The 15070-nt window shown below is 35.1% G+C and overlaps 1 protein-coding gene across 1 annotated transcript in view; it reads left to right on the plus strand.

Annotated features, from left to right (window-relative positions):
• The window catches only part of POLDIP2 (DNA polymerase delta interacting protein 2), a 196475-nt gene that overhangs the window by 101314 nt on the left and 80091 nt on the right, over window positions 1–15070 (plus strand). Inside the window, exon 5 of the mRNA XM_090392189.1 lies at window positions 15–84. Within this exon, the coding sequence (XP_090248315.1) occupies window positions 15–84 (70 nt within the window). The remainder of the gene's footprint in view (window positions 1–14; window positions 85–15070) is intronic.

Raw genomic sequence — 15070 nt, forward strand, 5'->3', positions numbered from 1 at the left:
TAAATATATTGCAGAGAACTCAGACAGAAGCTGTAACATTTTTAGGAAATCAAGATAACAGCCGATCATTATATGCCATTCCAGGTAAATTACTTTTTTCTTAGGTGATACCATACTTAAAACTTATTATGATTAAGGGAATGCTGTTATTTCTGGACCACTTTAGCAAAAATGGTATGGTAACTGTTTAGCATAAATAAATCTCGCACTAGTATAGAAGTATTTTGAGATTATCTTAATAACACAAAAGTTACAGTAATGTTTAACATCACATGTACAACAGCTGTATTCAAATGCAAATAAAAAAAAAAAAAGTACAAGTCTTTGAGACATCCACATATCAGATGTCTCTACTACTGACCTTTATATTATTTATTTTATTTGCAGTTGAATACAGCCATTGCCTTGTGGAAATACAGACATTGTTGCGGGTCCAAGTTAGGATGACCAGTTTTGTCACCGTTTTGGTGTACCTGTAAAGTTAACCTTGCTCAAGCTTTTGAAGGTAGTTTTTCAATTTTATTAATTTTTACATAAATTTTAATATATAATTTGCATTTAATTTATGCAATTAGTTTTAATATGTCTGGGGAGAGAAAAGAGAAAGTGATGCGACAAGGCCAAAAGATTGTATATCTAATTATAAGAATAGGCTTGGTGGTAATTTCATATGTCTATACACAAATGAAAGGAGCATCAGAAACAAAGGGGTTGAGTTCATTGCTTTATTGAATACGATGTGGCCTAAGATTGTTGGCATTAGTGAAACCTGGCTATCAGAATCAGGTATGCTAACTGGGATCACATGTAATGGGTATACTATTTTTAGGAATAACAGAAGAGATGGAGAGGAGGGGAGAGTACTACTAATTATATCAGATGACTTAAATCCATTTAGGGTAGAAATGCAAGAAAACAATGATGGTAACAATGTCCCATGTAGCAGTGAGTTTGAGGCTATCTGGTGTAAAGTGGAGGCTAACAGAATGAAATATATGGTGGAGTGTTGCTACAGACCTGGAAGCTCAATTGCAGGGGACGAGGAAATGCATCGCCAATTTAGCCTTATGGGTACTAAACAAGTGATCATTATGGGTGACTTTAATTTTCCAAACATTGATTGGAAGAGAAATCTCATGATAAGAAGGAAGAGGACTTGAGTGAATTGCGCCGAAACAAATTTCTCAAGCAGCATCTGAAAGAAGGAACTCGAGGTCAAAGAGTGCTGGATTTGCTTATAGCATCAGAAGAGGTCTCTGTCAAGAATATGGCTATTTTACCACCAGTTGGTGACAGTGATCATGCTGCATTTTCTTGGGAAATATCAAATTGTGTTGATGCTCTGATTAGAACAGGTTACATGCTGAACTACAAAGCTGGAAATTATGATCATCTTAGGAAAATACTATCTTTGATCCCATGGTATCAGATTGAATGGGAAAAATGTCAGCAATGCATAGGAATCTTTGAAAAAGTGCTTAAATGAGGTGGTATTTGAATGTATCCCTAGTGTTCAAAGAATAAATAGGTTGGGAGTGAAAATACAGTGCAACCTTATTAAGCAAGAAATCCATATGAAGATGATGTGGAAAAAATATTGTGAGAATAAGAGTGAGAGGAGTTATGAAATATACACCCTCTGTCCAAAAAGAAACCGAACTTTTGATAGAAAATAAAACACAGGCTAATTATAATTATTCAAATCATTTATTTCAATCAATATACTCTTCCTCAGCTTCAATACAGCGTTTGGTACGTCAATTAATTCGTTAAATGAGTTTTTTATATCAGTTTTTGGGATACTGTTGAGGATCGTGGTTACTGCCGCTTGAATGTTTTCAATGGTGTCATATCACTTTCTTTTCATCGGCAAATGAAGTCGGGGGACCAGAAAGAAGTCACAGGGTGCTAAATCAGGTGAATACGGTGAGTGATCCAACACACAAACTTGGTTTTTGCTCAAAAACTGGCTCACAATGTTCAAACGATGAGATGGTGTATTATCGTGTAAAAGTGACCAGCTGCCTGCATCACAATATTCATGCCATACACGGCGAATTCTCCCTATCAATCGCTTAAAATCTTTGACATAAAACTCACCATTGACTGTTTGGCCAAGCAGAACGAATTCTTTGTAGATAATGCACTTGGAATCATAGAAAAAAATCAGCATTGTCTCTACTTTTGACTTTTCCAAGCTACTTTTTTTTTTTGGATGCCTTTCTTCTGGTGGTCTCATCAGGATCATTGAAGACTTATATTGGAACCAAAAGGCATCTGTTCAAGTTGATGACATTATTACAGACTCCATTAACATCAAACGAGGAGTAAGGCAAGGGATGTGTGCTGTCGTGTGCTGTCACCTCTTCTTTTTAACATATACTCAGAAACCATATTTCAAAAAGTCTTTAAAGGAAGAAAGGAAGGGATTAATGTAAATGGTCTAATCATCAGTAACATCCGAAGACGCGGCTCTCTTGGCTGACAATATTCAGGATCTTCAAACTCTTCTGAAACTAGTGAATGAAGAGAGTGAAAAAATGGGATTAAAAATATCACCAAAACTAAATTCATGGTCATAAACAAGAAACCAATTTTTAATTCAGCACTTTCTTTAAATAGAAAGAGTGGCAAAGTTTAAATATCTCTGATGCTGGTTAAATGAAGATTGCAACCCAGAAATGGAAATAAAAGTTAGAATTGAAATGGCAAGAAAAAATTTTCTCTTAATGAAATCAACACTGTGTAACCGCAGTTTAAATTTAGAGCTTAGAGTACGCATGGGTAGATGCTATGTATGGTCTGTACTGCTGTGTATGGTGCAGAAACTTGGACATTGAAGACAACATCAATAGAAAGACTTGAAGTCTTTTAGATGTCATTATACAGACAAATGTTAAAAATCCCATGGACAGCAAAAATGTCCAATCAGGAAGTACTGGAACAGGTGGGGAAATCACTTGAACTTTTAGATACCATAAAAAGAAGGAAAACTGCTTACCTTGTTCACCTACTTCGTAATGAAAAATATAAGATACTTCAATTGATTATAAAAGGGAAGATAAATAGAAGAAGAGGACAAGGAAGACAAAGAAAATCTTGGCTGGCAGACATCAGACAATGGACTGGCATGAACTCTGAGAAACTGCTCAGAGTGGCTGAGGATCGCTCAAAATTTGCTAAGTGGTTGCCGTTGCCAACTCTGATAGGAGATGGCACTCAAAGAAGAAGAATATGTAAATCAAGATCTGAACCAAGAATTTGAAATTATTAATCAAATGTTTGTAAAAAAAATAGCTACAATAAAAAAATAAAAATAAAAATAAAATAAAAAAACCAGTTCATAAGATCTTCCATAAAAATACCGTTAAAAGCAAAAAAGATTACAAGAATGCCATACATTACGCGTATTTCAGAAAAATTAGATAAAACACTACTTAAATACAATATTAAGACAACCTTCAATCCCCAGGCAAAATTAAGAAATTTACTTAGCTCTTCCAAAGATCCTCTTCCATACCTTCCCCACCCAAGGGTATACAAAATTCAGTGTACCTGTAACCTATGTTAGATAGGGGAAACAGGATGCACCATCCCAATTAAAAAAGATGAACAAATGCCACATTAAATACCTCTGCTATGGTAAAACAGGCCTGTCAGACCACACACTCCAAACATGTCACAGAATTGGCTGGAAAGGCACCAACATGTGGTTTAACATGTCCCTGTGCCACACCAAAATGTGGTTTAAAAGATAATTCAAAGGAGCCTGTGAAATATTGAAACATCATCCAATTCTGAACTAGAATTGTAATGTCGTAATGTAGGTTTTTTTTTTCCTCACCAGAGGTCGAAACATCGAATGTTACTTTCTTAATGATAAGAAAGTAATGTGTGTTGTGTCTCCATAAATTCTTCACTGTGAATGCTGACCACAGTTTAATTTAAAAAAAAAAAAAAAAAAAGAAATATATATATATATAACAATTTTGCTAATATCTACTAAAAAATAATAACTTAGCTGAGCAACATGCATACTGCAACCACTACTCCAGTCAACACTAGTATCCTCTCCTCTGTGACTATAGTCTCACAGGAAGTTCTTTTAAGGAAGAAATTTAAGAACTTTCTAAGTCATTAGAGAAGACAGTCAACATAATGAAAACCGAAAAGCTGATCCCTTGGAGTCAAACATTATGGTAGGAGTTCAAGCCCATGCATGTAGTATTGTTTTGGGAAAATTTAAAGAAAAGGGCAAGAATAATGATGATAAGAAATAATAATAGTAAATGCTTACAAATTTTTTCAAAAAACATGAAAGAACATGAAAACAAAAACTAGGCTTTAGAGTCTCAGTGGCAAACTGGGGGGAAAAAAAAAAGTATTTTTTATTTTATTTTATTTTTTATCCCATGGTATTATTACACCAGATCATAGAAGTCAAATTCATGTATTTTATATGGCACCTTTTCTGGGTTATAAAGTTCACATTTGGAAATATTCATACAATTTAGTAAATGCATTGGCGATGCTTCCTCGATGTTACAAATTTTGCAGATGGGAAAGACTTTGATGCCATTGCTAAACTTGATTGATCTTGTATGGCCAGTCTTGAGGTGAGAGATCATGGTAGTGGCACAACGATTAAACTTGGAGTTGATGCTAGCTCCTGGTTTTTCTGCTGAATACCAGTGGTGAGTCATGTCCTGGAGAATTGTTCTTTTCATGTTTTCTTTTTGAGTGGTTTTAAAAAGATTGAAATCTGTGGTATCACTGGATGTTGTAGCCCTTTTTGTTCCTACTTCATCTGCAGTTTCATTTCCCTTTAATCCCACATGGGATGGAATCCATTGGAAAATTATTTCGGAATCCTTATGTAGTTTATGTTTTTTGCTATATCTCTAAGTATTTCTTTATGGCTAGTGTAGCAGTTCTTAATAGCTTGAAGGGCTGCTAAGGAATCTGTGAAAAATATTAACTCCTTTGGGTTTTGTTTATCCAAATGTTGTAGTGCTGTGTAAATGGCTATTAATTCTGCATGGTATGAGTTGTATCCAGTACTGTTAGTTATTTTTAGTTCTATATTTTGAGAAGCCATAGCTGAGGTACACCACTCCCAGAATTGCCATTTGGATTTTTGGAGCGCCATCTGTGTAGATCTTTATTGAGTTAGGTCCATATTCCATATTTTTGAAAGAGCTAATGATCTCAAGATTTCAGGGTTTTCTAGGCTTTTTTCCTCATATTTCCCTATTTCAAAGTCGATAACTATATTTTTCCTGTCTTGATTTGGCGGAAATGCTGGGTAGTTGGCTATTTTATTTTAATAAATATTTCCGATATTTTGGCAACGTCACGTTGCCATCTTCTAAACAAACTTACAAAAAAAGGCATGTGCGTGTAGGCACTACAACACAGTAACTGAGAATGAAGAGATGAAGCTATTGTTCTCCTAAAAGTCCTGGTGGTGCCCTCTAGTGGGCTAAGTCGGTGTTCTTGACCGTTGGGCTGAAGGTCTGCTGATGTAAGCCCCCCAAATTTGGGGCAGTCACATACAACCAAATTTGTTGAGGTTTGGAGAGTTTCTTAGGGCTGAGGCTGATTCCATGAATAGTCTTTCGAATTTGTATTTGCTACAGTGTATTACTGTAGCTTTCTTCCACCATATTCTGTGGCGTGTATCCAGAGCATGGTCTGCAAGACCAGAATGGCTGTACTTGTGAAAATGGATGTAGTCCTTGTGTTCAGAAATTCTGATATTTGCTGTCCTGCCTGTTTGGCCAAAGTAAGACAGTTTACAACTGCAAGGGACCTGGTATACGCCAGGTAGGTCTAGGGGAAGTGGTTGGGCTTTAGTGGAGCGGATAAGGAATGCCAATTTTCTGCAAGGTCTGTAACAGGAGGTCAGGTCATGTTTTTTTAAGATTTTGGTAATCTTTTCTGAGGTGCCTCGGATGTAGGGAATGGTGATGGATTTAGAGTAATCCTTGTTGTGGAGGGGATCTGTGGTTTGTAGGTTCTAATATTTTTGGGGAGGGGGGGAGCATTGGCTGAGAAAAAGTGTTGAGGATGTGATTTAGTTCAGTGTTTAGGGCCAAGTCGTTTGAACAGATTAGTTTAGCCCTGTTGTATAGTGTTTTCACTACTCCATATTGTTGTGAGGGGGGGGGGGATTGTTGGTGAATGTATCTGCCTGTATGGGTGGGTTTTCTGTAAACTGAGAAAACCAAGGTTCCATTAGGCTGGCGGGTGACTAGTGTGTCTAGGAAAGGGAGGCTGTTATTTTCCTCTTTTTCCAGGGTGAACTTAATTCTAGAGTGTTGGTTGTTTATGTGTGTTAAGAAGGAGAGGAATGTTTCAGAGCCATGTGGCCAAATAGCGAACACATCATCAACATAGCGAAACCATATGGTTATTTTTTGTGGGGTAGAGGCTAAGGCTTTTTCTTCAAAGGTCTCCATAAAGAAATTGGCCAAGGGTGGGGAAAGTGGTGAACCCATGACTGTTCCCTCTATTTGTTTATAGAATTTTCCCTGCCAAACGAAATAGCCTGAGCTCATTGTGAACTGAAATAAGGCTGAGATATCGGGAGAAAATTTAGCTTGGATTAGCTCTAAAGTTTCCTTGAGTGGGACATTTGTGAATAAAGAGGAGATGTCAAAGCTGACCATTATGTCAGTACGTCGGAGTGTAAGGTTTTCTATGCTGGCTTTGAAGTGGGCTGAGTTTTTTATGTGTTGATGGTGTGTTGCCAGTATAGTGTGTGAGCTCTTTGGCCAAATGTTTAGCTAATTTGTATCTAGGGGAATCAATGCCATCCACTATGGGACGTAATGGCACATTTTCTTTATGTATTTTTGGGAGTCCGTAAATACGGGGGGATATAGAGTTAAACGGCTTTAATCTGTTGGTAACTTCTATTCATAACAACTCTTCATTCTCAGTTACTGTGTTGTAGTACCTACACGCACGTGCCTTTTTTTTGTAAGTTCCTTTAGAAGATGGCAACGTGACGTTGCTGAAATACCGGAAATATTTATTAAAGTATAATTTAATTTATATTCTTAACTACGTTGTTCAATTCCTTAAGTGTTTTATTTGGACAATCCAAGGGAATTTTATTTGCCATGATTTCATGCATTGTTGATTTTTTCTTTATTCTGTTTGTTGGTCGCCAATTTTTAAAAAGTTCACTTGTTCTATGATGTGCAGGGTTGGCTCTTTTTTCTACAAATTTAGTAAGATTTTCTTGCCACCTAATTTTTAAAGGAACAAGATTGGATTCGAATTCTGCTATTTTTCCAGGAGTTGTATTCCTTAGTCCACATATGATTCTAGCTGCATTTTTCTGAATTTTTATAAGCTTGTCTAAACGTTTGTGGTGTTTGCATCCAGATAGGTAAAGCATATTCCATTATGGGTCAGATAATAGAGGTGTATGTGACTTTTAAGGTTTTAGCATCAGCTCCACGCTCTTTACCTGAGATACTTTTCATGATATTTAGTCTTCTTTTTGCTCTGAGTGCAACATTGTTGATATGTTTATTGAAGCTTAGTGATGGATCCAGAGTACTCCAAGGTATTTGGAGTTTTCATTAAAGGTAATTAGTTGACCGTTTAGTTTAATCTTTGGTCTCCACTTTCTGATTATTAATGGTAAATACACAAATTTCTGATTTAGTAGGGTTAATTTTGATTTTTTTAGTTTTCACAGTATGTAGATAAACTTTCAGTGGCTTTGTTTAAGTGGCCTGCTGTTTCTAGGTTGTTGTGAGTTGAGAATAAGACCAAATCATCAACAAACATAGCTATCTTTGTTTCTTTATTTATATTTTTATCTAAGTTGTTTAAGTAGATGAATAAAAGGAGCGGGCTCAAAATGCTGCCTTGAAAGAGTCCCTGTCTTATTTTTACTTTCTTGGAAAAGGTATTATTTATTCTAACTCGAATTGCTCTATTTCTTAGAAAGTCATAAATCCAGTTTAGAACTTTCCCTTCTATTCCAATATGACAAAGTTTGGAAAAGAGTTTCTGCCGCCACACCTTGTCAAAGGCATTTCTAAAATCTGTAAAAGCTGCAATGGTGGATTTGGTCTGAAAGTTATCTTGAAATGTCTGAGTTAAGTAGTGAAGTTGATCAATTGTTGAGTGATTTCTTCTAAAGGCAGCCTGAAAATGTGGTAGTATATTATTTTTGTTTAGATAGTAATTCAAACTTTGGAGTATCATTTTTTTCATCAATTTGCCTGGAATTGAAGTCAATGAAATTGATCTATAACTTCCTGGTTGGTCTTGAAGTTTGTTAGGCTTTAAGATTAGTATGATTGTGGCTGTCTTCCAGTCTTTTGGAGCTTTTTCTTGTTTTAGGCTATTGTTGTATAGGCAAAGTAGCCAATCTAGGCACTAGGGAAGGAGGATGTTTGATCATAATTCCTTGTATGTTATTTAATCCACATGATTTATTTATATCTAGTCTCTCCACGGCATCTCTCTATTCAGAGATTGTAAATGGATCCCAGAATAATTTGTTTTTATATTTTGGGGAGTTTGCAGCTTTTTTCTTCTGTCAAGCCTGTTTGGATATTTGATGGTCTTTCCTAGTATTCATCTCTAGTTTGCTTATATTTTGAAAATGAAAGGCCAAAGTATTTGCGATCTCCCTGTCTTCTATTTTGATATTTCCATCTGGATCTTTTAGCGTGTTAGTCTCACTTGCCTTTGGTAGGTCTCTTTGTAAATTAGCAGTCAGTTTCCAAAGTTTGTTTTTATTTTTAAATAAAATTTACTCAACTGGTATCCCCCCAATAGAATGGAAAAAAGCAATTGTGATTCCTATCTTTAAGAAAGGTAATAGAGATGACCCTAAAAACTATAGAGGTATCAGTATACTAAATTCATGTTACAAAATATACAGCAGAATCTTAAATAACAAACTAATGAAATATTCCGAAAACTTTATTCTAGAGGTACAAAATGGATTTAGAAAAGGACGATCATGTATAGACCCAGCCTTCTGCCTAAAATTAATAATAGAGAAAAGAAAAGAATATAATTTAGAAACACATATTGCATTTATTGACTTTGAAAAAGCATTTGACAAAGTTAAAAGAAACATATTATTTAACATATTAAAAGAAAGACAAATACCAAATAATATCCTAAAAGCTGTCACAAGTATATATGAAAATAATCAAATACAAATAAGATTAAATCATGAGCTATCATATACAAGAGATATAAACCAAGGGGTCCGACAGGGATGTCCCCTCTCAGCAACTCTTTTTAATATCTACTTAAATGAAATAATAATAAAATGGAGTAAAAATTTACATCAGGAATTAAACTTTCACCTACAGTTAACTTAAACACTCTCCTCTTTGCAGACGATCAAATAATAATTACAAATTCTGAAGATAACTTACAGAAAGATTTAAAGATTTAGATTTAAAAAGCTATTTTAAATCTAAATGAGATATCCAAAGATTATGGTATGATAATATCAACGGAAAATTCAAAAACTATGGCCTTTAAAGGACAAGATCCAGCAAGAACTAAAATAGTATTAGATAACAAGATCTTAGAACAGGTGAATTCATTTAACTACCTAGGATGTATGATCACTTATGAAAATGAAAAAGATATAAACATAAAAATTGCAAAATATTTAAAAATAACAGGAGTAATTAACTCTATATTTAAGCCAAACCTAGTTCAAAAACAAACCAGGCTAAAAGTATACAATACATTAGCCCTACCGGTCTTAATGTATGGAAGCGAAATCTGGACAATAAAACAAAAAGACAAACAAAGATTAACAACAGCAGAAATGAAGTTTATGAGAAAAACTGCAAAGTATACCCTATTTGATCACAAAAGAAACGAAGATATTATGAAAGAATTAAACCAAGAACCAGTAATTGAAAAAATAAAAAAATATAAACATAGATGGATGGAACACGTTCAAAGAATGAAAACAGAAAGATTACCAAAACAAGCCTTAAAGTACAAGCCATTAGGAAAAAGAAAACCAGGACGTCCTCTCAAACGATTCAACAATAACTTCTAAGGCCGGAACAGGCCATATAAGTCCTAAATCCTTGATACGTATGATGATGATGATGATTTCCAAAGTTTGGTATCTGAAGTGTTTGGATTTAAGCTGTGGCAAAATTCTTGCCACCTAGTTCTTTGTAATATATTATATTTTTGTTTAATTTCAGCATTTATCTTGTTGTACTCAATCCTGGTTTCTGGAGAGCTTCCAATTTTTAAGATGTTAAATAATTCATTTCCTTTAGTTATTTTACTGCCATGTTCCTGATGAACCTTTGTGTAGTTTGAAATAACTTTTCTCCTATAGCCCTTTGGGATACTTTTCTTTGCTGCATTTAGGATAGTATTCTTCCAAGCTGTGTAGTCTTTATCTAAGTCATCATGGTATGTGTGATCTTTCAGCATTTTACTTACTTCATCCTTGTATTTCTCCCAATTTGCCTTCTGGAAGTTCCAATGATATTTTCATTTTTGGGTGGGGTCTAGTCATTTTGGGGTTCAGATTGATTAATACTGGGGTATAGTTGCTTCCTACTGGTTCCAAAACAGATCAGATAGCTTTGTTGTGAAGATCTGGAGACACTGCAGCAATATCTGGGGCATCTTTTGTACCATAAGAATGAGACAGGTAAGTGGGTTCTCCACTGTTGAGAGTTATTAGTCCTGTTTCATCTAAGAAATTACTCGGGTTTTCTCCTCCTGGGTTTATTTCCTCAGAACCCCGTAACAAGTGTTTGCTATTCATGTCTCCTAAGATAATGGAGTTTTCTTCAATGAGATGGGATAGGCTGGAAAGATTTGGTTCAGGTTTGTCAGGAGGATGGTAACAATTCAATATGTTTAATGGCTTTTTACTTGGTTCCAGTATTTGAATTCCTTGTTTTCAGTTTCTTCTGCTACTATGTCTAACTCAACAACTTTATATGACAAGTTTCAGATTAGTATCAGAAGCCCTCCTCCATTTTGGTCAGTTGGCCTATCTTGTTGTATGATATTATAGTTTTTAATGTTTAGTCTGCTGGTTTGTCGAAGTTTGGTTTCCTGGATGCAGATAATATCAGCATCATGTTTGTCAGCTAGTAGTAATAGTTTGTTTAGTTTTTTTTTTGCTTGCTGGAGTAATGATAGCATTTAAATTACATTGGATGATATTAATATTTTTTGTAATGGGTGGAATGATTTGCTCATTTCTCAACCCTGACATCATTTCCAAATCAAGAGTCGCGTTGGCTGCCCTGTACACAGTAGCATAGATATAATCATTGAAATTTGTCTCCATGATGGGGGGAAAAAAAAAGAAATGCTGTTGTCGTTAGGTCATCCAGAGGGCACCACAAGGAGGTGACAGGCAGACTTTTCCCTCCACATTGATTCATTCAGCTATGGAGTCATATGGTGAAGTTCTTTGCAAGGATAGAAAAATCAGAACTCAACGGTGGATGCAAGAAGTTAAAAAGGCAGTCTGGGGGAGGAGTACATCAAAAGTTCTTAGCAAAATAGTCAACAGATGTCCTAAGAGAATACAGAGAAAATGAAGCAGTGTGTAAAAATAGTTAAACAAAAGTAATTGTATGATTTTGGTAAGAATATAGAAGATAAATATCAGGAAGGTGGCAAAATGCTCTGGAGTCTATTAAAAAAACTTGGAAATTGAGAAAAGGCTAGAATAAAATTAATTGGTTGATAAAGATGACATGAAAACTAAAGAGAATTAATCTGAAAGATTATTAAATGAAACAAGCAGTGACAAAACATTCACAGAAAATATTCAAGAGGAATGCATTCAAGATTACATATCAATTTTTAGGAATACTATCAAAAGCATGAACCGTGGAAAGGCAGCTGTAGAGGTGATGTTCAATTAGCTGAAATGTAAAAGTATAGAAGTTTTACAGTGGCTACACTAAATAATTCAGAAGTTTGAATTCTAGATGAATGGAGTATAGTTCTATTTGAGTAGTAGTAATCGGCAGTTAGGATTGAAGGAAGTGCTGAAAGGTGATTTGGTGTAAAATCAGATGTGATACATGTGTGCCCTCTATCTCTATTATTATTTTGCATGTATATCATCAATACAACATCAACATTTGGTATAAAGAAACAAAGAAAAGGAATATGACCATAAATATAAATAAAACTAAAACAATGATCATATCCAGAAACCAACCAAAACACATAATAAAAATAGAGAACCATCAACTGGAATAAGTCCACTCCTTTAAATACTTGGAATCATATATATAAGAAGATGGTAGACTAGACAGAAATTAACAATAGGATAACCAGGGGAACAAAGCTATGCTATGCAATGAAATGCCCACTCCTAGATAAGAAAGAAATCATCCAGAATACCAAAATGTCAGTGTACTGTTCAGTATTTCTACCAACATTAACATACAGTTGCGAGTTGGTGTTTACCAACAGGAAACACAAATAAACTACAAACAATTGAAATGAAATATCTTAGGAAAGTGGCACAAAAAACAAGACTAGACCGAATAAGAAATCAAACTATAAGAGACAGCCTTCACGTTGCCTCTCTGAACTAATTCATAACGCAAGCCCAAATGAGGTGGTTTAGCCAGCTTAATCGAATGGAAGAAGGAAGAATAGCAAAAACTGTATACAAAAGCCAGAAAATAGGAAAAAGAAACACAGGCAGACCCAGGAAAGGTTGGCAAAAGGAAATTAAAGAAAAATTGGAAAAGAAGGGAATTAACTGGAAAGAAGCAAAACAGCAAGCCTTGGGCAAGACGGCATGGAAATCTCTTTGGCAAAATCTCAACGCTTAAAAGCACAAGAGATCATAGACAATGAAGAAGAAGACAAGTAGTGATGAGAGCTTGGTCCACCTTTACCACAAGTTGCGTCAGTCCAGAAGATACTTCAGGTGCAAACTTTGTTTGCTTACACTTGGATAAAGGATTAAACTTAATTTATTATAGTCTAACCAAGTGGGGAAAAAACTTCCAACATCTTTCTCTAAATCCAGAGTAATTTAATAATAAGGTGAGACACCTTTTGGCAACTTGTATAGGTAAATATGACCTTTCCATTGCTTCCACCTTAGTATCACCACCTCTGGGTCTGGCTCCCACTGACGAGACCTCAACAAAGGTCGAAACCAGTCTGGGTAGTGGCCCTTCCTTTAATGCATAGCATTATACATGTCCGCAAGGAGATGTGCTTTGCATTATGGGAGATACTTCAGGTGCAAACTTTGTTTGCTTACACTTGAATAAAGGATTAAACTAAATTTATTATAGTCTAACCAAGTGGGAAAAAACTTCCAAAAAAAAACTATAGAATGTGTCATGACTTATGGGCCACCCTGTAGAACAGGCTGCATCATTCCATTTAGATCTTAACACCTCCAATCTGTTTAGGTAACCATACTACCTTAGATGGTTACCTACTCTGCTCACACATTCCTGAATGCTAACAATGTCAAGTTCCTTCCTAATATCTTCATTTTTAATGATTCTGCCTTTGATGCCATCTGTTCATGCCCATAATTTTCCTCAGAACTCTTCACATCAGTAGGATCAGGTCTTTGATCAATTGTTTTAACCAAACTCTCACATCATAAGTTAATATTGTTTTGTATACTGTTTTATATTGTTTTGGCTAATTTCTCTCTTTCTTTAGCAATAACTGTTCTAAAAGAAACTATCAGGTCCAGAAGACCAAATCTCTCCATTTCTTTCTATTCTCCAAATTTTTTCTTCATGAACACTGTACTAGTTCAGGTTTCTTTCTTATCTGGTCTTTCTCTCCTCCTTTTCTATGGTCTTCCACTTGTGTCTTCCTCCTCAAATTTCATATCATACATTCTTCTTGGTATTCTTTGTAAATTCATTCTTATTAGATATCCAAACCACTTCAAAGATCATAAACATTTCTTCAACACTCTTTAGATCCTAATCTATTCCTAATGCACATTTTTATTCTATCTTTCCTTGTTTTTGCTAATATTGTCCTTAAAACTTTCATTTCCATTATTTGTATTTGAATTGCATCTTTTTTTTGTTAGTCTCCATGTATCTGCAGCATAAATCAAAATGGACAAATAGTAACTACTGTTAATCAAAAGCTTGCACTTCATTGGGACTTCACTGTCCCAAAGTAGACTACTCACTGTTAAAAAAGATCTGGACAAGTGAAATCTTCCTCGTTATCTCCTGGTCTAAACTTCATTGCTTTTCTATTTCCTTATTTAATTTGTCATCTTTGCTAAAAATAAATTGTGCTGCCTAAATAGCTGAAATATTTTATTTGTTCTGTAGGTTCTTCACTTAGAATGCAAATGAAGTCTTCCATGTTACTTCCAAGGGCCTTATTTTCACAGCTTTGGTCTTTTTTATTACTAATTTTCATGCCAAATTTTTGGCATGAAAATTAATTCAGCCATATTTGCTAGAATCACTACATCATCTGCAAAAGCCATGTGTGAAAAATCCTGATTTCTTTCAGTTTCCTGTATCCTAGGAGGAACCTTTTTTGTTTTTGTTTGGCATGCCTTTAAAATTTCATTCATCCATTACTATAATGAAGAGAACAGGGCTGAGGATAATACAGTCTTGCCTCACTCCTACATTTGTTTCAAATTCTTTTGATCTATTATTACAGGCTTACATAATTTCTGTTACTTTTGTAGAGGCTTTGTGTGGCTGCTATTAAGTTATCTTGTATCTTGTTTTTCTTTAATGTTTGTCATTTAAGTGCCTGGGAACTCGGTCAAAGGCCTTTTTGAAATCTATAAAACATGCATGTAGTTCTTTTTTATATTCCAATGTTTTCTCTGATTCTAAGACTGAAGATAAGATCCTGTCCTTCAATTTTTTCGAAAGCCATATTGCATTTCGTCTAGTGTATCCTCTATTTCAGGGGTTCTCAACCTTTTCCAGTGGCGTACCACTATATTTAATTCAAGATATTAGATGTACCAGTAAGGCAGTGGCTCACGTACCACCAGTGGTAGGCATACCATAGGTTGAGAATCCCTGCTCTGTTTGGT

Source organism: Typopeltis vanoorti, chromosome 4, assembly GCF_054136105.1.
Source record: "Typopeltis vanoorti isolate ZY-2024b chromosome 4, IOZ_Tvanoo_1.0, whole genome shotgun sequence".
NCBI lineage: Eukaryota > Metazoa > Arthropoda > Arachnida > Uropygi > Thelyphonidae > Typopeltis > Typopeltis vanoorti.